This window comes from Rhizopus delemar, genomic scaffold (assembly GCF_000149305.1).
Source record: "Rhizopus delemar RA 99-880 supercont3.15 genomic scaffold, whole genome shotgun sequence".
Classification (NCBI taxonomy): domain Eukaryota; kingdom Fungi; phylum Mucoromycota; class Mucoromycetes; order Mucorales; family Rhizopodaceae; genus Rhizopus; species Rhizopus delemar.
Window position 1 is genome coordinate 1,105,275 of NW_027137841.1, and position 22,358 is coordinate 1,127,632.

Consider the following 22,358-nt stretch of genomic DNA (forward strand, 5'->3'; position numbering starts at 1 on the left):
GATTCTTTTAAAAAAGGAAACTTGTCTATTGGAATGAATAGAAGTTGAGTGTAATGTACGAGTGGAAGCATTGTCATGTCTTGGAGCGGTTGTCGAAGGTGATTGCCCCATCTTTGAAAAATAATAATAAAAAATATAAAAAAGTAGAAAAAAAACCAAAAATAAAATAAAAAGCTATTTTTTTTTTTTTCACGAATAAGCGCAAACTTGTACGAATTAGGTGTACTCATATGACTCTAGTTAATTTGGGCTTTTATTATTCTTATTGTTCTCCCTTTCTCTCTTTCTTATTAAGATTGTATAGGGCTTGTCTCTCTTTTTATTTTCAAAATGAAAAAAATAAAAAAATAAAATGAAATCATTTTAAATTAACTGTCGCTTTTAGATTTGCATTAAATAAATCAAAGGTTTTTTTTTTCTCTTTTAAATTTATTATTATTCTTAATATTTATTTTACATGTTTATTATTATACTCGTGTTTATAATATAAAGCCTTTATTGTTTAATCTAATAATAAAGTTTTTTTTTTTTATTTTTTTTTTTTTAATTTCTGCAGACTTTTTTTTCTCGTTGATGCATAATATAGTGTGCAGTACAAAACGATGGACATTACTTGTTGTGTTTTACTTTAAGCATAAAAAGGAGCCAAAGTTGATTTATGTCAGCGAGTAACTGTGATTTTTATTCAAGGAGAGAAAAATTATATTAACTCATGTTGTAAAAAATTGCCTTTATTCAATTCATTTTATAACCAAGAAGCTTTCTCTCCTATAAATGCATTACACGATACGATTTACTTTAGAAGGAGTTTTAAATTATATTAAACTTTTACCGCAAAACCATTTTCCCTCCTTTTTCTTCTTCTAGAAAGCTCACCTTTTTGAAAATGCCTCGAATATCAACAGCCATTCTAGGACTTGTTGCTTTAGGCGTATTCTTGGTTAAAGCAGAGTCACCAACTGTAGACTTAACATTAGTTGCCCCTTGGTCTGCTCCAGACTTTTTATTGGAAATTGCGTAAGTTGTCATTCACCACCTTCCTTATTTACTGATCTATAGCTTTGTGATATAGTGAAACAGTTGCATTAAGCAACGAAACAAATTATTATAAACTTATTGATGAACTTGTACAAATTCAACAAAACGCGTCTTCTTGGACACATCAGGAAATTTACAATAAAGCTGTTGAACGTGTCACTATTCTAGACAAGGATGATGTCAACTTTTTTAAATTATCACTGGCTCTACACGAAGCCGCGCCCAAGATCGAAGCTTACAACCAATATTACCAACAAGCCATCCTACCTAGTTTGGTAGAGTATGATGATCAGTGTGATGTTTGGGTTCAAGTAGACAATAAACAGGCATGTAGTCTTGAGGCATTGATAGAAGTTCTCAAAAATACGAATTCAGAAAGCGTGAATCATGCTCTACTTCCATTTGATCATATCGTTCGCCCAATGAACGAAAGACCTCAAAAGACACTTGTACTATATACAAACACTTTCTCTGCAAATTTCAATGAGTTTTATACTTGGCTCAAGAGTAAAGTAGAGGATCAAGACTTGATGTTTGTCATTCGTTATAAGCCTTCAAGCACCGAAAAGACCCCATTGTATCTTTCTGGATTTGGAGTTGAACTGGCATTAAAAAAGACGGATTATCTTGTTATTGATGACAGAGGTATGCAAAACATACAGTACCTGTAGAAGACATTATTTAATATTCTATCATCAGATGATAAATCCGAAAACACGATAAAGGAAAAGATATCTAGGAAAACCAATCAGAATTTATTTGAAGGGGCTGAAAGTACAAATATCGAACCACTCACCTCTTCCGAGATTCAGTCTTTAGGGCTTAAAGCAGCACAATACATTGCTAGATCCAATCGTCCCTTAGAGACCATGTCTCATCTAGCACAAGACTTTCCTAAATATTCAAAAAGCGTGAGCGCACTTGAATTAGACACAGAGTTTGCACAAGAAGTCTTGAGAAATCAACGCTTTGCAGTACAAGGAGGCTCCAATGCAGTATGGGTGAATGGTAAAGCTCTCGAGATGAATCAAATAGATCCTTTCTAGTAATGCTTTTTGTCATTTTTGAAAACAAATGACTAACTATTGACTTCTGTTATAGTCTTTCACGTATATTGCGGTCTGAAAAAAAACTCATCAAGTCCATCCAAAACATTGGATTTAGTTCTAAAGAGGCCATTGAACTCATCACAGATCCTGTACTTTCCGAAGGGGAGGGAAAAGGTGATGTTATTAGTGGTATATTTGATGTGAGGGATAGTCCTGAGACACCTTTTATTACCTGGTGGAATGATATTGAAAAAGACAAAAGATATCATGGCTGGCCATCGGATATTATGGAGGTAAGCAGCTTATGACTATATTGACCTTTGCCTAATCATAATTAGATTTTGAAACCGACTTATCCTGGACAATTGCATCCTATTCGAAAAAACATTTATAGTTTAGTTCTTGTAGAGGACTTGGCTTCACAAGAGTCACTCAATAGAATAGTAAATGAAATCCAAGCAATGATCAAACGTACCATACCTATTCGTTTTGCAATCATATCCTTTGTTGATCATGATGATTCAGCTAGTAAGTAAATAGGATAAAGAAGCAAGGAACTTTTCGTTCAATTTCTTTCTTAGCTACCTTGGCAGCACAAGCTCTTCACTACATTAATCAAAACCACAGTAAATCAGCAGGCATGGAGTTTTTGGAAACGGTAATTTAGAAAGACAATACATCATTTGTTTTTCTTAACGTACAGTAGATGCTTGACCTAATGGCTTCCAATGGTTTGACAAGAGCAACTGAAGAAATCGTGGAAGTTTCATTTCTTCATGCTACAAAAGAGTTTGAAGTAGAGAAATTGAGCTTCAAGGAGGCAATTGATGCACAAAAGCCATTTACGGCTGCTACACGTGAATTCATGAGCCGTATGGGTATCAAAGGACTTGGATCAAAGGAAGGCATCATGTTCTTTAATGGAAAATTATTAGAATTTAACGAAGACAAGGTAATTTATTTTTTCTTTGTTTGCACACATTTCGCTCATAGCTTATAGCCTTGGATTCATACCTTGATGCCTCATTTATCTGAGCAAACAAGAATTGTGCAAAAGATGGTAAGTGCATAAAGAAGCTACATGAAACAATGGTTAATTTTTTTATTAAGGCATACAACGATGAGTTTGATCCAAAGTTGAACTTTTATGATTATATTTTGAGTCAATCCAATGTAGCTACAAGACGTAATCCTTACATCTTGACCTCTCACGCCAATCCACTTCGCATACATACATTTGATACAACAACCGAATTGCTAGAATTAAAATATTTCCAAAGTGGTAAGCTGTAAAACATCATATCACACAAAACTATTGTTGACTTGCTTTTTTTTGTAGAGAACAGTACTATCCCAAGCGTAAATTTTTGGGTTGTAACAGATTTTGATACTTTAACTGGACTAAAGCTTGCTACTGAAGCAGTCTTATTTGCTGTAAGGTCCATACCTTCTTCTTTTTCTTTACGCTAATTGAGATTTTGTTTTTCTATCCTAGGAATCAAATCCAAAAGTCAGGATTGCTTTTGTTCATAAATCTAGTCGATTCAATATACAACTTGTCAAGGACAGTACAGGGCCCAAGTTCTCAGATGTTTTTTGCAAGCTTATTCATTCAGATGAAACCACTCTTTCTACTATAAAAGATATTTTACAAAACACAAACCTACCTTCTGAAACAAGCAGCAATAATGGAGAAATGAATATCCAAAGTGAATTTGAGCCTTTACCCATCTTGCCCGGTATTCCTATCATTGACATTGACGTAAAAGAGCAAGGCCAGAAATGGTCCAAAATACATACTGCCCTTCAAAAAGATGGGCTTGAATCGGATTTCATTGGTGTGGTCATGAATGGAAGAGTAAGAAGCATGCCTTTTGATCAAGAAAACGCATATTCTAATTATGCTATGTAGGTCATTGGTCCTCTTTCTTTGGATGACAATCTCCAGTTTACAAAGCAAGATTTTGATATGCTTTTCGAATATGAAAACGTCAAGCGAATTTCACTTGTTGAACAGGCCATACTTCACAGACTTGAAGCAACAACAGCCGACACGATCATGAAACTGACGGCTATTGTCGAAAATGATAAAGCCCAAGTGGTGCAAGATGTCATGGAAGATCATGTGCCGGTAAACAGAAATAAGGTATATGAAAATATCGATGCTGCAGACCACACAAGAATTGTTGCAGGCGATGTGGACAACACTTTCTTGGAAATCGGGTTGATTTTGAATCCACTGAGCGAGATGGCTCAAAAATTGGCGCCTATGGTCCAGACATTATCCGAAATGGAAGGTGTCTCTGTGATCGTTTACCTTAACCCTGTGTCCGAGTTAAACGAATTACCATTGAAGAGATTCTATCGTTATGTATTTGACAAGGAAGTCCACTTTGATCCTCACTCGGGCGAGCAGCAGATCCCAACTGCATACTTTGCCAATTTGCCTACAGATCCTCTTTACACATTAGGTGTAGAGACCACGAACGCATGGCATGTAACTGTAAAGGAAGCCAATATGGACTTGGACAACATCCTGCTGAAGCAACAAGCTGCTGTCTCTGCTGTCTATGAGCTTCAGAGTATCCTTGTGGAAGGTCACTGCCTGGACTCTGTCATCAAGTCACCCCCTCGAGGATTACAATTCGAGCTTGTCTCTTTTGGATCAGAAAAGAGAGATACCTTAGTCATGGCCAACCTGGGTTATTTCCAACTCAAGGCATTACCTGGTCTTTGGAGGCTTGGTTTACGCGAAGGTCGATCATCCATGATATACTCTATCCAAGATGTAGGTGCTAATGGCAAATGGAATTGGAGCGCACAAGGTGATCAAAGTGACGTCTTGGCTTTAACTTCGTTTGAAGGGCTCACAATCACTCCTCTTGTGCATAAAAAGCCTGGCATGGAAAATGAAGATGTCTTGGAACCATCCCAACCCAAAGAAAAAGAAGCAAGTCAATCAGGACTATGGTCTTCTATCAATCAAAAGTAAGAAAAAAAAAAAGGCGGGAACTCTTTTGTAATTGATACTGTATAGGATTTTTGGGAAAAAGCAAGATAAATCATTGACAGTAACTAAATCTGATAACGCAGAAATCAATATATTCTCTGTAGCTTCTGGCAAATTATACGAAAGATTCCTTTCCATCATGATGGCCTCTGTTATGAAGCATACTCAGAGTACAGTCAAGTTTTGGTTCATTGAGAACTTTTTGTCTCCCGAGTTTAAGGTAATCATGGATTTTTTTAAAACAAAACAAAGACCTATAATAGTATCTTTATAGGACTTTCTTCCTCACATGGCAGAACAATATGGATTTGAATATGAAATGGTGACATATAAATGGCCAGCATGGTTAAGAGCTCAACAAGAAAAGCAGCGTACTATTTGGGGTTACAAAATCTTGTTTTTGGATGTCTTGTTCCCTTTAAGCTTGGACAAAGTCATATTTGTGGATGCTGATCAAGTAAACTTATCCTATAATGTTCTTCTTTATTTCTAATGTTTGGAATAGATTGTACGAACTGATTTAAAGGAGTTGATTGATATGGATCTTCATGGCGCACCTTATGGTTATACACCTTTCTGTTCAGATAGAAAAGAAATGGATGGCTTTAGATTCTGGAAAGACGGATACTGGAAGGTTCATCTGGGAGAAAAGCCTTACCATATCAGGTACTGCTTACACCTAGCTGATTTTTGTATGTCCTTAACACTTTATCATTTATAGTGCACTTTATGTAGTGGATCTCGTTCGTTTCCGACAATTGGCAGCAGGTGATCGTCTTCGTGCACAATACCAACAATTGAGCGCCGATCCCAATTCTTTAGCAAACCTTGATCAAGATTTACCTAACAATATGCAACATATTGTTCCCATTTATTCATTGCCTCAGGAATGGCTTTGGTGTGAGACCTGGTGTAGTGACGAAAGCTTAAAGAAGGCAAAAACGATTGACTTGGTAAAAATACACAGATTTGAAGCACAATGTGAGGTATCTTACTCTTTTTGTAGTGTAATAACCCTTTGACAAGGGAGCCTAAACTGGATCGTGCACGCCGTCAAGTTCCAGAATGGGAAAATTATGATAATGAAATTGATGAGTTACGTAAGAAGGTTAAAACTATGAGCCCAAGCGATTTTGAAGAAAAGAAGCGTCCATTAAAGGATGAATTTTAAAGAAAATACTATATAGATTATTAAATTCATTCCAAACTAAAATCCCTTTGTTTTTCTTTAAATTGTAAGTTTCTTATTGAACTCTATCAAATACACATTGTTTTATTGAGTAAAAGCAAAAATTTGGTGACTGGTGCAATGATAAGAATGGTCTACAAAAACAAAGCTGATGTCCCAGTAGGGTCCATAAGGAGAGTAATAAAGTGTTGCACGAAACAAAAGAACAGTAGTAAGTCCAATCCACACCAGGCAGCCACTAAAAATGTTGGTGTGCGGTAAGAAAGCTTTAGGATATAATGTAAAGCACAAGGGGAATAAATTTGAGTGGGTTAATGTGAGAGGCCTGCAAGATTAGATGAGGTCATAAAAATACAGTTGGTATATAAAGAATACCTTAGTTATATTGCCTGTAGAACGTTCTGGTTCCTAGGATGTGCTTCAAAAATAATGTCTGCAGCTTAGGAGGATGCTTGCTAATCCTCTATCAGGGCTCTGTAAAAAAGCGAGCTTCTGTGACGAATCTTCTTTTGGAGTCGGTAAGGATTACGGATAGTGACAGATCAAGAGAAAGCTGTACAAAGAATAGAATACTGCCTGCTTGGAATCAGATTTGAGAAACGACAGAGTACTTGTGGTGAATACACTGGATGTTTCAGTCTGACTCGAAGATGGTGTTGAGCGGCAGTGGATGTTTTTAAAAGAGAGTATAATCAGGTTCTCTTTTTACTTTTTTTTTTATCAAGGCTCGATGAAGCGATATTTAATGATCTTGTGTTATCGCTTTATAGGCAATGATATTCCAATTGGAAGAATGTTTTATTAAAAGTATGGCTTTCAGCTCCACTCTTTAGGAACGATAAAAGTATTTCCTTTTTTCTAATTTAATTTTACATGAAAAAAGGAAATAGCAAAGGGGGATGGTTATTGAGTTGTATCACAGGATAAATTTTGTACGTGCAAAATCAAATTAGAACATTTCTTTATAGGTTTTTACGAAGAATGATTAAAAATACGAATGTTTTTTTTTATGTTTAGCTGCTTTATCATTTCGAATAACAAAAGGGTTCGTATTTTGGGACACTGCTTATTTTGGTATTGACATGAGCTGGATAATAAGGTTGAATGCTATCATTTTCAAGACGTGGATAAGACAAACGTCCATTCTCGGATGATGATGTTTCCATATCAAACATGATCTCGGATGACAAGGTAGAATAAATCAGTGTGATAAATGTCGAAAGTAACACAAGCACCCAAGAACAAGCTGTGATAAAGGCTACAAGATAGCTTTTAGTGGGCAATGCTCTATTTGGCTATGAAGAAAAGCTTACAGAATAAGATGACGAAGCGAAAGGTTTCGCACAGATTACCAAAATATGTTTTGAGAAAGGCAGGTGATACGCATACAAAAGGTAATTCTATAGGATTTCAAGAGTCAATGAGGATATGAAGAGAGAATAAAGTAACCCTATACCATGTGGAGGTTTCATTTTTACTGTTGTAATCATCGCAAAGAGAGCGATGAGAGTGATTGAAATCATTAGTTCTACAGCAAGAAAAGTATAGGAGGCTGGAGAGGGTAACGTCTTGGGCCAGAGTTCAACATGGGAAAGCAAGAGTGAAGAGGAAGCGACGAATGAAAAGATGGCCAATAAAAGTAAGCTAAAATGATCGAGATTGGATTCTTCATTGAACAGATCACTTTGCTTCACTTTACAGATTAAAGTGCCATTGATAGAAACGACAAGTAGACTGCTTAATTGTACGATGATTAACAAGGCAATATGAAATATAGATTCTTTTCTAGAAATCATTGTGGTAAAGTGGAAAACAGTTGATATCTCAGTCCTTTTTATATTGCAAGTTGCATGCATCTATTGAGTTTAATCAAAAAAGCTTTTCTCCTTTTTAATTTATTATTTTGCATAAAAAATAAGCAACAATTTTTAATTCTTTACCATTCCTTGTAATATTCTCTGTGATAATGAAACATCGCTTTTATGTTTATCTTTTTCATATATATTTTTTTTTCTTATTATTTTTATATAAAAGCGGTTCTTTTTTATTATCCTCATTTTCTCCTTTAAATAAAATTCATTTATTTTCATATTGACATCACACAATAAGGAGTGTTTGAAAAGCTTAAGAAGAAAAAAAGAAAGAGCCTATTGTTACATTGAAACATATTTATTAAGTTAAATTATGTGCAAACAAAAACAAATAAACGCAAATATTATAAATTGTTCATCTATTTCTCTCTATGAGTTATTTAATTGATTTTCTCCTTAACTTGTTACATCTTCATTTTTTACGGGTTGCATATCAACTGTAGATTGCATAGGTAGTTGCTGAACTGCATCTGATGTTGAGTTTATTTGTGAATCGTTAGCAGTGGATGCCCTCCGAGTTTCAATAGTGGGTTGTGAAGTTGGAATAATGTTTGAGTCAAGTTGAACAGGTTGAGTCTGCAAAGGGTTACTGTCGGAAGATGGCTTTGGTTGATAAGGTACGAAAGAAGTATTGAAAATAGTATTCGACTGCAGTCCATTATGAGTAGTGGATGGTGATTGCATTGTTTGATAGGATGAAGAAATGAATGTGTTCATTTTTTTCTTCTTGTCTTCTTGCTCTTCTTCTCCTTCAATATCAATTTCGTCCTCTTTTGCTAAACACTGCTGACAGACAAACACCACATTACTCAAGTCGCGTATATGTTTATCTATTTGATTAAACTGTTGTAAACATTGTATGTGTTGCCAAGTACCACATTTTTCACAAGCTATCATTGGTGCTCCATCATCCTAATTAGTTGCTTTAGTATCAATCTTGTACAGGCATGGATTCACTTACCAGATTTTTACCAGACACACCACAGATACAGCTAAAAAGCCAATCAGTATCTTCTACGTTCCTGTTCTTTGGTTTCCTTCCTCTCTTTTTCTTGGGTACAGGATTGCCGTATTCATCAAGCTTTTCCTTATATTTTCTTTTTGCTGGTGCTGTTGTTGTTGTTGTTGTTGTTGTTGCTGTTGCTGTTGCTGTCCTATCTTCCATCGTTGATTTTTTTCCATCGTCTTCAATTTCATTTTCGACTTTGTTCTCTTCTTCACGCTGTTGTTCACGGGCTATTGCTCTGTATTCACGTTCCATTAAGCGTCTTTCGCGTTCCAACAGACGTTCTTCTCTTGCCTTTGCCAAATTTTCCTTTTCTTTACGCTCTTTTTCCAAATTCCTTTGTTCGAGTCGATTAGAAGATCTTGTTCTTGATTCATAAATGCCAAATTCTGATTCACTACTCGAAGCTCTTTCTAATGCTTCCAATTCTCTAATCAAAATACGTGAACTTCGCTTTCTGTTGATCATTGCTTCTTGCTTTTTAATTTCTTTTTCTTTATCTTCCAAGATTGGCAATATCTTTGGTAACAGATCATTTACAAGTAAGTCATGGAATTTCTTTTCATCCGTGTTATCACTATTCGCGTATTTGTTTGGAATTTGTTCCCAATCTTGTATAGAATAACACAACTACCAGTAAAATTAAACTTTTTTTCAGCTGTTCTCTATTCTTTTGTAACTTTTTTTTTCTGTACCAATTTCCAAGGGATCCATTCTTCTTGTTCTTCTTCTACTTGTTCTTCTTTTTTATTGACCGTCCTTCTTGAACTTCTTCTCGAAGCACTCGTGAAAGGAAGTTTTTTCTTTTTACGTTGCACTTGTTTAGCTGGTTTTGGTGTTTCCAAATAAAGTCTGTTGTCTAAATAACAGTTTAATGAGTTGGACTCTTAATACGATGTGTTTCTACCATCAAACAACCAGAATGTAGCACCTTTCTTGTCATATCCAATCGGATCCACTCTCTACATAATATCACGCTTTCTGTTTAATACAAGAAGATATCCAATGCTCAATATTACCCATTGTACTGATCCTTCTTCACTCTCCAAATGTTCTCTAAACCTTTCAGGATCATCCAATTGCCACTAAAATACACGATGATTAAAATGTATTGCTTCATCTTTTTAAAGGAGTGTATTTACTTCACATAGTAAATGGATTAAATGTATTTTAGTTTCAAGAGATAAAGAAAAGAAGTCAACCAATTCTTGTTCTTGATCTGATACAACATTATAAAGTGGATTTTGTTTGTCGTATTCTCTTTTATCAAATTCTTTTGCAAAATAAGATTGCCAAGTAGATGAACTATGTACATTCAATAAGTCTTGTATTCTTTCAATAGATTAACATACTTTATAAAACGGTTACGAGTCAGTAAACGTAGCATTCTTACAAGTAGGTCTTCTAATCGACTTTTCTCACTTGAATCTAAAATCATCCTTTCAAGGTCCTACATTCAGAGTGAGCATAAATATAGTTTGCATAAAATATATTTTTTTTTTATTACTTCTGTTTCAAATACATATTCTTCTTGTTCTTGTTCTTGATTATAGTGTTGAATGGGCCAAGGACGAAAAGCAGATGAAAAGGTATGAAAGAATTGTGAAATAGAAGCAAAGTTAAGATTATTTCGTAATTCACTTATACTCGGTAAAGAATTGTTCATTAGAAAATGACCCCCCTTCAAAAAAAAAAAAATTTTTGTGTAAAAAAAAAATCATCTTTCGGGCTTTTTTTTTTTTTTTTTTTTTTTTTTTTTTTTTTTTCATTGCCAACAGACGCCACTTTTTTCATATTTTGTGCAAATTGTATAAATAAATAAAAAAAAGGAATATTATCATGTGGTGCTTCCGTAGTGCAATTTTAGTTGAAAAAAAAAATGCTTCTTTGCGTAAGGAGAAAGAGAGAAAGCAAAAGAAAGACAGAGACACTTGTCATTGTTTCCTTTACATTTTTTTTAACAAAGTGAGGTATTCGCTGCTTCAATTTCATTAGTGGGCATATACCACGTGATTGTTTTTTTTTTTTTTTTTTTTTTTACTTTTTTTATTATTTTCTCTTATTTTTTTTTTCTTTTGCATTTACAAAAAAAAACTTGTTTTTATTAAGAAGAACAAAAAGAAAAGAGAAAAGAGAAAAAAAAAAGGAGAAAAGAGAAAGAAAAAAAAAAAGCGTAAAATAATCATCAACCTGTTTAAAAAAAAGAAAATGTCTCAAACAGAGACTGCTGTCCAGTCAGAAACAAAGAGTAACAATAGTAATAATGTTCAAGTCGTGCCACAACAAAGAAAAAAAGGTAAATTTGTAAAGTGTTTAAAAGGTAATGACTGAATAAGATAAAAGGGAAAAAGCAAATTGATCCAGAATATGTAAAGTCACCAGTACAACAACAGCAACAACAAAGTAATCATGCCAGTGGTAGTAGTAGCAGTCGATCTTCTTCTTTGAAAGCATTTCAAAAAGGAGGATTTTTATCTTTATTGTTATGTTGTACAGTTGGTGCAGGTTCTTTTCTCGATAACAGCAATAAATCTACACTTAATAACAAAAAGAATAGAAATAGTTCAAAACAAATCAACATGGATCAAAAAGTACCTTCTATCAAAGAAGAAGAATCAGTACAGGAACAGCAAGTATTGGACACTTCATCAACGCATATCATCAAAAACATTCAACCCACTGATACTCCTCCAATTCCATCACCCATTTCTCCTCAATCTTCTAAAGTAAGTATAGGATTTGTTACCATCTTTACTCATGTCATCTAAACAGAGCCCTGTTGCATGGTTATTACCTCCATTATCCAACGAAGATAAAGAAAAGAAATGTCTTGTGCTTGATCTTGATGAAACACTAGTTCACAGTTCATTTAAAGTAAAATATAAAATAGATCCAACATGTGAATAACCCTCTTTTTTTATAGATTATCCCAAATCCTGATTTTATTGTACCAGTTGAAATCGATAATCAATTTCACAATGTTTATGTGTTAAAGAGACCCGGTGTGGATGAATTCATGCGTAAGATGGGTGAAAAATATGAGGTTGTGGTATTTACTGCTAGTTTGGCCAAGGTATGAATTGATGATTGTGTTGGGTTTGATGGCTCATACATATGATGTAGTATGCGGATCCTGTATTAGACATGTTAGATGTTCATAAAGTAGTAAAACATAGATTATTTAGAGAATCATGCTTTAATCATAAAGGAACTTATGTCAAAGTAAGTCATTCAACTCAGTTGTTCACTGTACTCATCTCTAAACAGGATCTCTCTCAACTCGGACGCGACCTTTCATCAACACTTATACTTGATAATTCACCAGCAAGCTATATATTTCACACGTCAAACGCAGTACCTGTTTCAACATGGTTCAATGATCCTCACGATACAGAATTAACAGATTTAGTTGCATTTTTGGATGACTTGACTATGGTTGATGATGTACAATCCGTATTAGACAATTCTATTTATACAAGTACTACCACCGCTTAGTTATTTTTTTCCCTTTCTATATCCTCTTTCCCATATCATTCTATTACTGTTATCATCATTCTCTATCCTTTCCTTCTCTACCACATACACACGTTCTCTTGCTTTATTCTTAGCATACCCTTGTTATTTTTTTTTTTCTCTTTTTTTGGCTTTCATTATAAAATCATGCGTATGTAAAAAACATTAGTTTTGCGGTATTGGAGTGCCTGAATCGTTTTATTGGATACTATTTAAACCGGAGATACATTGTATTTTCTTGTGAATTTAAAGCAGCTTTTCTTTTGACGTACCGCTTTTTCCCTCTTCTTTTTTTTTTTTTTCGTTTCCTTTACTTGCATTAATCATAACATGGGGATTGTGTCATTAGAAGAAGTTCAAAAACACAAGTCGAAAGGTAGATTCAATAGACATCTTTGTATCTTTTTGACTGATAAACAATAGATGATATCTGGGTTATTATTCATGGGAAAGTTTATGATTTAACTAAATTCCTTCCCGAGCATCCTGGTGGACAAAAGATCATACTAAAATATGCTGGAAAGGATGCTACGGACGCATTTGATCCTATCCATCCACCCGATATCATCCAACGATTCTTACCTCCCGAAGTACTTAAGGGTGAAGTGGATCCAAAGGCACTCGCAGGTATTGAAAAGGTAGAAACAGAGGAAGATAAACGGATCAAGAAGGCAAGAGAAAGTATGCCAAGATTGGATGAAATGTATAATTCATTTGACTTTGAAGGTAATTCAGAATTCTATCTCTTTATGCTTCAAGACTCATGTAGCTGCCATTAGCTGTTGCAAAGACGGTGATGAAAGGTGACGCATGGGCCTATTACTCTTCAGGAGCAGATGATGAAATCTGTATGAGAGAGAACCACAACGCTTTCCATCGCATCTGGTTCAAGCCCCGGGTGATGGTCAATGTGAAAGATGTAGACCCCTCTACGACCATGCTCGGATCCCGCACCGCTTTTCCGCTGTATATCACTGCAACTGCTTTAGGCAAACTGGGTCATCCTGAAGGAGAAGTGGTGCTGACCAGAGCTGCAGCCAAAAGAAACGTCATCCAGATGATACCCACCCTTTCTTCCTGTTCGTTCGATGACATTGTCAATGCCAGTTCACCCGGTCATCCTCAGTGGTTTCAACTTTACGTCAATTCGAATCGGGACGTGTCTGAGAAATTGGTACGTTACGCTGAATCAAGAGGGATGAAAGGTCTTTTTATCACCGCCGATGCACCACAATTAGGTATACAAAGCAAAGTTGGGTTAGAACGAGACCTAAACGTTTATCCTAGGTCGTCGTGAGAAAGACATGCGTCAGAAATACTTGCTCGATGCACCCGATGAAATGGAACGTAACGAGACAGAGTTCCGTAGAGATGAAGGCGCTGCTCGAGCCATCAGTCATTTCATTGACCCTTCACTCTGTTGGGATGATGTTGCCTGGTTCAAGAGTATCACCAAGATGCCTATCCTCATCAAGGGCATTCAATCCGCTGAAGATGCCGTCTTGGCTGCTAAATACGGATGTCAAGGCATCGTGATTTCGAATCATGGTGGCCGACAATTGGATTTTGCCCCTTCTGCCATCGAGATCTTGCCAGAGGTCATGGCTGCTCTTAAAAGAGAAAAGTTGGATGAAGGATTTGAGGTGTATATCGATGGAGGTATTCGACGAGGCAGTGATATATTTAAAGCGATTGCTTTGGGTGCAAGAGGTGTAGGCATCGGACGTCCTTCACTGGTAAGTTGTATGTTTTTCGAGTAGCTTGATACTCATCCTCTGTCTAGTATGCAATGTCTACTTATGGTGAAGCTGGTGTGGAAAAACTTTTAGAATTATTGCAGGTAGGAAAACATATAGCCGATGGAGATAAGATAATAATTTTTTTTTTGTGTCTGTGTGTGGGAAACAGTCTGAATTTGAAATGGTGATGCGCTTAATGGGTGTCACCTCCATTGATCAAATTAAGCCCGACATGGTTGATATTCGAAACTTGAAGGATCATTTTGGTCCAAGTCCCGAAGACTATTTGGCAAGATCTGCTTATGAAAGAATGAAACCTAGAGCCCAATTTTCTAAATTATAATTTATTTTTTATTTGGAAATAAAAGAAGGATGATTGGACATCAGCATATCAATCTCTGTTAAGCAATTATGACACTTGAATAAAAGTGCGCTTTCTAAGCTATACTTATTCTTTGCATGTGGTCCAGCACCTACATTAAACTGTCCTTTTTCACTTGCTTTAACAATAGACTTGACAATGTCTTTAGCAGTTTCGTAATTTTCTTGCATGATTGCCATACGTGCTTCTTCATATCGAGTAAAGTAGTAAATATAATGATCCAACTGTATCTTTTCTGCATTGTCCATCACACATTGGATAGACTGTTTATGAATATCTTTCCATTTTGACTTGTTCTCATTCTCATCCACTTGAAGAATAAGCAGGCGAAGTAGGACAGCTCGAAGATAATGGCAGAGGCAAAGATCATCATAATAATTCAGTGCTTCTTGAGGCTTGGTCGTATTGCTCATCAATCGATCCAATTCAGCATTGATTCTCTTTAGGTTTTCCAGGATGAGTTCCTTGTTCATGAAATCGATCGCATTAAAAGCTACCAAAGCTTCAAGATCTGGGAACATGAGATTGGTTTGTGCAATGAATTTACGGGATTTCCTTGCTACGAATTTTTCAAGTGGAAGTGATTTACCAGCAATCTTTTGCTTTGAGTCTGTCACTTTTTGCATCATGTCACATGCCTTCTTCACTAGCTCCTTGCGTTCTTTTTCTTCCTTTGTAGAAGCGACCATGTATTGTGAAACTGCCTGCAGATAAAGATAGACTGCCTTTGACCAATTACTTTCTTGATAAAGTGTTGTATAGAATTCGTGAGAAGATTGCCAGTCATGTTGAAGTAAACTGATCAAGCCGAGTTCCCAATAACACATGTGCTGTAATTGTTTCCAATCTTTTTGTGTACGGATGGCCTTTTCAAACTGTGATTTGGCCATGACCAAATTACCGCATGCACCCAATTGTTTGCCCGAGAAATATAAAAAGAAAACGCCAGAGGGATATAATTTCAAGTTGTAGGCAAGTATACGCTCTGCCAACTCTTCGTTCACGTCGGACAATGGGATTAATTTAGACAGGATAACGTGATAAAGTAATAAGGCCATATCACAAAATTGTCGGCGTAAACCTTCATCGGGTTCTTGAGGAGGAGGCAAGTCCTGTTGGTATTCTTCCCATCCACCCACATTTTCCAAAATCTCCAAGCCATAGGCACGATCGTTCGTAAACCCAATGAATTCGACGACTTTCATGACAGAAGTGGGCAAGAGGGAAATCATGATGTGAAATAGGCCCACACCAAGTGAGACCCCCGAAGTGAAATGATCGTCCAAACACAGGTCGGTCACATCCTTACCGGCTGCTGCTTCTTCTTTGGCATAAACAAGGAATTTCTGTAATGTTTTATAGGTGTTATAGCTTGATCGGATATGAAGACCTTCTCTCAAGAACGAAACAAAGCTTTCATCATGAATAATACAAAGAAGTGCTTTCAATAAATAAGATTCAGCATAAATAAGTTCCTATTCAGACTGTATTAACGGGCTAATTGTGTGTATGAGCACATATGATCTTACAGCATGACGATGTAATCTAGACATGTTCTTGATATCTTGTACAGTCATCCCTTTTACCCAACTCGAAATACTTCCAACCCAACCCGAATCTTTTTTCCTAAACCCATCAGCCAATTGAACTGTTTCCTTCAAGGCTTCGATAGCAGCTTCAATGTCTGTCTGCTGAAATGTCATCAGACTCTTTAGAAACAAGATGAAAGCATGACCCAGTGAATGATAGAGCGATGAATAACGCTTGGGTTCCAGGATATTTTCAGCATCTGAAATTTTGGAGTCTAAAAATAAATCCAACGCTCGACGTACTTCGACAGCATCCAGCAGTAAATTCTGTTGTGCATGATCCCATTGTTTTTGTGTAATATGAATACTGTTCAAGATCTCTTCCTTTTCTTCACCGGATTCCTTTTGTCTCGGTAACATCGAACTCATCGACTGTCCCATACGACTGATGCTGCGAAGAGAAAGTGTGGACGAAGTGGATTTTGCATTTCTAGCCAAGCCTTCTGGTCTTTTCTTTTTGGATGAAGAAGAAGACGTTATATTAAGGAGTGGCATCAGAAATAGTTTTCTTTTCTAATAAACAAAAAAAAAAAGCAAAAAAAAAAAAAAAAAGAAACCTACTTTTTTTGTTTCTCCCTTTGTAAAATGTGCTGTACTACCTTGCTGAAAATTAAAATTGACTGGAAGAGCGAGGAAAAATTATTTAACCTAAATGGCGATTATTTATCCATTCTTTCTTTTTCTCTGCAACTTTCAACTTTTTCTTTACTTACAGAAACTATTTTTTTTTTATGTCTAATAAACCTCATTTTACGTATTGGACATTTTGGTTAAAAATATATATATTAAATCAAAAGCTAAAAAAAAAATAAGTTGATTCTTTTTGACTTTCTCGATTTTTGGTAAATTGTTCTTGAAAGCAAAGTATGAAATTAAAAGATATAAAAACATTGAAAAATAAAAAGTTATTAAGAATAAGAATCAAAGAAAATGCCCAATTTTCTAGTTGCAAGTAATTAATAAAGAATATGAACCTTAAAAGAAAAGGAGTGTATGACGAAAAAAGACAGATTATAATAGATAGTGTATCATAGAAAACACATATATTATAATCAAAGAGAAGATTGCCCAAAGAAATTAGTTCTATTAAAATTAAAATAGGGCATTGTTCATCATCTCTCTTCTTTCTATTTATAGGAATCATCCTACTCTCTCGTGCAATCTGTTTAAATTTGTTGTTTTAATTACGATGATCATATTTAAGCAACATTGTACTTTACTTTAAGTCTTTAATAGAATTAGGTGAATCAGTTTACAAAAATTTACGCATTCAGCAATAGATTTGCATTGATAACAAAGTGTATATTTTATAAATGAAAATGAATCGAGAATGCCGTCAGCAGTGAAGAAAGAAAGAGAAAAAAAGGAGGTGTTACAGAAGATATCTGTCAATTTATAATAACCTCTTACAGTTATTAGACTGTATCCTATCCTAATCAAACAAAATGAGTAGCAACATAAACCTCTGTTATCTAAAGATGTATTACAAATGTTTCTAGAAGGCAAAAGATTTCTTTTGGAATTAGATCATATCAAAATCTTTAAATGATTGAGTCAGGTAACAACCATTCCTCAAACAGAAATATATCAATTTGCTCTGATAATGATGAGACTACTTTATTTCAAAATGCTCAATTTACTGTTTTTATTTAACGTGCTATATTAATATGCCTCACTATTTCATATAGCATACCCTTTTCATTCTCTACAATCATAGTGTTCCCGAAAAAAAAAAAAAAAAAAAGAGAGAGAGAGCGATCACTAAGTCTATTTTTTATATACTGTATTTCACCCCCATTATTTTTTACAAGTATTTCCCAGCTTCTACGCGCTAGGATTTAACACAAAAACACCTTTTTATAATGTTGAATTACTAAAGTGTTTTATTTTAATACTGTTTTTCAAGTTATACATGTTTAATTATAGAATAAATTAATTTGAATACAAAGTAATCAATTTGACTCCAGCTTGCATGATATCGGATAGCACAGTGATAGGATCAGGAGTTCTTAAACGCAAAGTTTTTTTTTTAGCTCATAGAATTTTAAACCAAAGACTACTCACAGAGTTAAGGAAGACGACCGATTTATAATTTACATCTGCCAATTTCAGCGTAACAAACCTCAGTTCGATAATAAGGAAAAGAAATAAAAATGTAATTAGAACGATGAATAACAAAGGCAGTATAATATTACCTAGAAAAGAAGACGGTTTTGAACACTCTAGGAAAGTGTTTCTACGTTTTAAGCTAAAAGTAAAAGCTATCAAGCGAAGAACACGTTCATGAACTTTCAGCTAGCTTTCCTATTCTACTAGATGCAGGCATCCCAAAACAAGAAAGAACTCGTTTCCATACTTTGATCCTAGAATTCTCAGACAAGGAAGAGTATCATTAATCTTTTGATTGGCAAAAGTCCCAAATGATGCAGAATAAAGATATCGTTTTATTGAATAAAAAGTGATGTGTAATGTATAAAGGGCAAAGACTAGGGACAATAGTATCCAAAAAGGAAACAGCCTTGGGATGCCTAATTTGGAGTAAATATACTTGCGACAACATGAACATCTTACATTTTTGTTAAATGATCTAATGACAAAGTTATTCTTTTCAAAATTCATGGGCTGTAATCATTCTATCCATCTGACCGAGTTGCTCGTCGTTTACAGTGTTTTTCGTTCAACTTTGACCGAAGGGACAATTAAATTTCACCAAAAAAACAAGTGAATTTCGACCGTCATGCCCGTTAAATTCGACCCAATTTCGTTTTCTTTTTCGTCTGTTTTTGAGTATTACAGTCGTTCCACTACCATTTGGACCTTTTTTCGAAAAAGGTGATCAAACTTTAGAAAAACATTGATTGGTCTTTTGGACACAAACATTTCCGAATAGAGTGTAGCAAGGTACCTCCTGTAGTGATGTGACCATAGTCCTAAAGAATAATAAACAAGAATAGTCATATCACTTCCATGATAAGAAGAATTATTAAATGAAGTATTTGTTTAGGCCAAAGAAGGGATAGGCACTATACAATGACCTTTATGAACGGTAGTTGGGATAATGAAGAATAATTTATAAAAGGAAACCATAAATGGAAACCCAATGTAAATCATTTCCCAAATATGAATTGTCAAATATTAAGTAATCAATCATCAGTCAGTTCAAATAAAACGAGAAAAATCAAAAGGTATATAAAGCCATAAATTTAGTATAAATGAACCATTGCCGAATTCTTTTAGAATAAAGAGATTATAAACATATTTCTTTTTGTTCTATTCTCCATCTCTTTAAGTAAAGTTCTTCCATCTTTACACCCTCTATATCTCTTTGTTTCATTATTGTCGAATAAAGGCTGATATAAAAACATCGAGTTTCCGGTCACTTAAAATCTAGATATGCTAAGCGCTTAACGTGATATCTCTGCCTAATACCATTTAGTGCTTGTCGTATTTCTTTGGTTAAGTAAATGAAAGATATACTATTGTTTGAAACGGACATAAGCAAACTGTCAAAACATTACTATCATGACGGACATAGTGGAGTGGACAAAAGTGTTTCAGTGTGCCCGAAAGGGGTTTTGGAGTGGATTATTTCCTTTGATCAAAACTACTCAAACAACATGAAGAAAAAGATAATTGTCTTTAGTGGCTTTTTTTTTTTTGTTGCCATGTATGGATCGCTCTTGGCATCTTCAGTGAACTACTTTTTTTGTTCTCCTGAAAGATAGGTGTGGTAGTATTTTCTATGGAAATGAACATCCTTAGTCTCAGCATAATATCGGTTCTTTCTAAGAAATATTAAAATTAAATTGACAGAGACATAGTAGCGTCTGTACGTCATTAACACTTTGCATTGAGATCATCTTGACTCTCAATGAGCTGTAATATGTATTTGACTCATATTTCTTTTCTTGATAACATACATGAGCTTCTTGTATAACCAATAACAACAAGGCAATCCTTATGTCAAATGGGACAGATATAAGCGTTCTTTCTTGTTCTTTTATCATTACAAATAAAATTTATTTGACATAGAAAGGGCCAAGTTTACCCATGCCTTGCTTATCTTCTTTTCACTCAGCTTTAAAATACTTGGGTTTATAAAGAAAGACAGATTCTTGACAGGAGAGGTACTGAATTTGCATTTCTTTAGTGCTTCTTTGTGTTCTTCATCAAGTTCTTTAAGAACTTCCTCCGTTTGTTTCAAAAGGCACTATTGGTTGGAATGATTATTTTGATCAAGATACATATCTATTATTTATACTTGCTTTCATCATCCAAAAGAAAGTAATTGCTTTTGGCAGCTGCTCAACTTTTTCTTCAAAGCTCGTATTTATCTCATGAGCACCTTCCAGCCACAATTCGTATGCGGGGCCTTCTTGAACAAACTTCATGCTCCAAAGGTACAGGGATTTACCTATTCCAAAAAAAAAGTTATTATAATGTATGGGCGAACGAATCGCACTACCTACCTGAAGCATGTACAAAGAACAGTTTTAGTTTGGAAAATGTGCTGACTGAGCCCAGGTAAAATTCGTCAGCTACTGTTTTAAGCATTGCCAAGACACCAAAAAGATCCTTGTGGTGATCAAATGAAGATTTGGCTTTGTCTTGGCTGCCAAAATGTGATGAGGTTTCCAGCAGAAGGACTTCAACTTTCTTCAATTTGTAGAGCTTGATGATCCCATCAGCAAGGTACAGATTTACTTCATCATGGTCTTTCAATTGCCTTTTCATGCTTTCAAGTCTTGTTTCCCCAACTTTAAAACTGGCACCAGAGTTTGTTTTTCCAGAGAGTGCTCTAGCAACTGCTTTCAAAAATGGATAGATTAGCATATGGTTGAAGACTGCCTCTGTATCATCAAGGTCTTGACAGTCGGAATATACATCGTAGCTATGAATTCATGTTATAAAAAAATATGCACAAGTTCTTTATCAAATAAAAAAAAATGATAGTTACTATGCAGTGAATATTTATTGCAATAAGTCAAAAGCGACTTCATTTTCTTGATCTTCGTTTGATATCTTCTTTATATTCTTCTTATGTTCTTTTATAGAGGACCATTCTGTAGAATAGTTAGTGAAGTACTTAAAATATGAAAAATATGTGTCATATTACACTGTCGATCACCAAATTCAAATAATCAACAATAGAATCAGGCAAGGCAAACTGTTCATCATTCTTCTCCTTTAGATGTCTCAGATAAATATTCTTGTCCAAATTTGGTCGCCAGGAGATATTACGACAGACTCGAATTATTTGATGGAACTCAGGACTATCGGTTGATTGATATTTGTCAGTATTTAATAAGCTTTAGAGTTTTTTTTTGTTTTTTACCTATAGGGATGGAGATTTTTTACATTTCCTTCGTTTTCTAGGAAAGGAATCCAGTATCTCCAGATACAGTAGTCGCTCTATTTAAGGGTGCAACGCAAATATTTTTTACCACTAAATAGAAAAATGTTTTATAAGTAATAGTTTTTTGGAGCACTTTAACAATAAATTTTTTACTTTGTAAAATGAGATCAAAGATCTGTTTGCTCTTTTGACTTATCAATCCAGCACAGGAGTCAGCCAATCTCATTCGAATTCGGCAATGTCATTTACGATCAAGATCGTCCAAAGGAAATTTGTACATGAGAATAGTTTCATAGGCTTCTTTCAACCGTTTTTTACACTCTACTATATCGACACGCTGCTCATCTTGCTCTGTATTATCATTTTCTTCTGTTTCATCTATGTTGCCTTCTGCTGTTTCTTCATTATTAGTAGTGCTTGTTGTATAACATACTATCATCTCGCTTTCATCTGCTTCAAGGTTCAACTGGCTAATATCAGTAACTTTGTTGTCAAATTTCCTGGGGAAATCTGGGAGCATTCCATTTATTGTTTCTGGTTTTACTTTAAGCCATGCCTTAGCCAGAAAAAACATAGCCTGAGCTTAATCCATTTTGTAAACATTCGGATTATCCAA

General features: G+C 35.0%; 8 protein-coding genes across 8 annotated transcripts; 3 read left to right on the forward strand and 5 right to left on the reverse strand.

Moving 5' to 3' along the window:
- Positions 1 to 886: 886 nt before the first annotated feature.
- RO3G_15222 (uncharacterized protein) lies at positions 887 to 6,268 on the forward strand (the record flags this gene model as incomplete). Its single annotated transcript, XM_067669806.1, has 17 exons — positions 887 to 1,017; positions 1,073 to 1,683; positions 1,738 to 2,083; positions 2,140 to 2,380; positions 2,426 to 2,615; positions 2,669 to 2,745; positions 2,794 to 3,039; positions 3,088 to 3,147; positions 3,198 to 3,369; positions 3,427 to 3,521; positions 3,583 to 3,945; positions 4,000 to 5,075; positions 5,125 to 5,317; positions 5,372 to 5,554; positions 5,603 to 5,763; positions 5,819 to 6,050; positions 6,104 to 6,268. The coding sequence occupies 17 exons, from the start codon at positions 887 to 889 to the stop codon at positions 6,266 to 6,268; spliced, it is 4,542 nt and encodes a 1,513-aa protein (XP_067525907.1).
- A 1,043-nt stretch (positions 6,269 to 7,311) lies between these two features.
- Positions 7,312 to 8,082, reverse strand: RO3G_15223 (uncharacterized protein; the record flags this gene model as incomplete). The annotated part of the gene is made up of 2 exons (XM_067669807.1): positions 7,312 to 7,581; positions 7,765 to 8,082. 2 exons carry the CDS (start codon positions 8,080 to 8,082, stop codon positions 7,312 to 7,314), a joined length of 588 nt encoding a protein of 195 aa, XP_067525908.1.
- A 471-nt stretch (positions 8,083 to 8,553) lies between these two features.
- Positions 8,554 to 10,829, reverse strand: RO3G_15224 (uncharacterized protein; the record flags this gene model as incomplete). Its single annotated transcript, XM_067669808.1, has 7 exons — positions 8,554 to 9,069; positions 9,119 to 9,793; positions 9,859 to 10,022; positions 10,206 to 10,248; positions 10,306 to 10,468; positions 10,516 to 10,613; positions 10,671 to 10,829. The coding sequence occupies 7 exons, from the start codon at positions 10,827 to 10,829 to the stop codon at positions 8,554 to 8,556; spliced, it is 1,818 nt and encodes a 605-aa protein (XP_067525909.1).
- Positions 10,830 to 11,742: 913 nt separating this feature from the next.
- Positions 11,743 to 12,658, forward strand: RO3G_15225 (uncharacterized protein; the record flags this gene model as incomplete). The annotated part of the gene is made up of 3 exons (XM_067669809.1): positions 11,743 to 11,889; positions 12,087 to 12,236; positions 12,431 to 12,658. 3 exons carry the CDS (start codon positions 11,743 to 11,745, stop codon positions 12,656 to 12,658), a joined length of 525 nt encoding a protein of 174 aa, XP_067525910.1.
- Positions 12,659 to 13,006: 348 nt separating this feature from the next.
- Positions 13,007 to 14,550, forward strand: RO3G_15226 (uncharacterized protein; the record flags this gene model as incomplete). The annotated part of the gene is made up of 5 exons (XM_067669810.1): positions 13,007 to 13,052; positions 13,100 to 13,402; positions 13,456 to 13,914; positions 13,964 to 14,412; positions 14,533 to 14,550. The coding sequence occupies 5 exons, from the start codon at positions 13,007 to 13,009 to the stop codon at positions 14,548 to 14,550; spliced, it is 1,275 nt and encodes a 424-aa protein (XP_067525911.1).
- A 216-nt stretch (positions 14,551 to 14,766) lies between these two features.
- On the reverse strand, positions 14,767 to 16,881 carry RO3G_15227 (uncharacterized protein; the record flags this gene model as incomplete). Its single annotated transcript, XM_067669811.1, has 2 exons — positions 14,767 to 16,272; positions 16,327 to 16,881. 2 exons carry the CDS (start codon positions 16,879 to 16,881, stop codon positions 14,767 to 14,769), a joined length of 2,061 nt encoding a protein of 686 aa, XP_067525912.1.
- Positions 16,882 to 20,564: 3,683 nt separating this feature from the next.
- RO3G_15228 (uncharacterized protein) lies at positions 20,565 to 21,120 on the reverse strand (the record flags this gene model as incomplete). The annotated part of the gene is made up of 3 exons (XM_067669812.1): positions 20,565 to 20,596; positions 20,648 to 20,800; positions 20,856 to 21,120. 3 exons carry the CDS (start codon positions 21,118 to 21,120, stop codon positions 20,565 to 20,567), a joined length of 450 nt encoding a protein of 149 aa, XP_067525913.1.
- Positions 21,121 to 21,758: 638 nt separating this feature from the next.
- On the reverse strand, positions 21,759 to 22,345 carry RO3G_15229 (uncharacterized protein; the record flags this gene model as incomplete). Its single annotated transcript, XM_067669813.1, has 3 exons — positions 21,759 to 21,832; positions 21,992 to 22,212; positions 22,287 to 22,345. The coding sequence occupies 3 exons, from the start codon at positions 22,343 to 22,345 to the stop codon at positions 21,759 to 21,761; spliced, it is 354 nt and encodes a 117-aa protein (XP_067525914.1).
- Between the last annotated feature and the right edge of the window lie 13 nt (positions 22,346 to 22,358).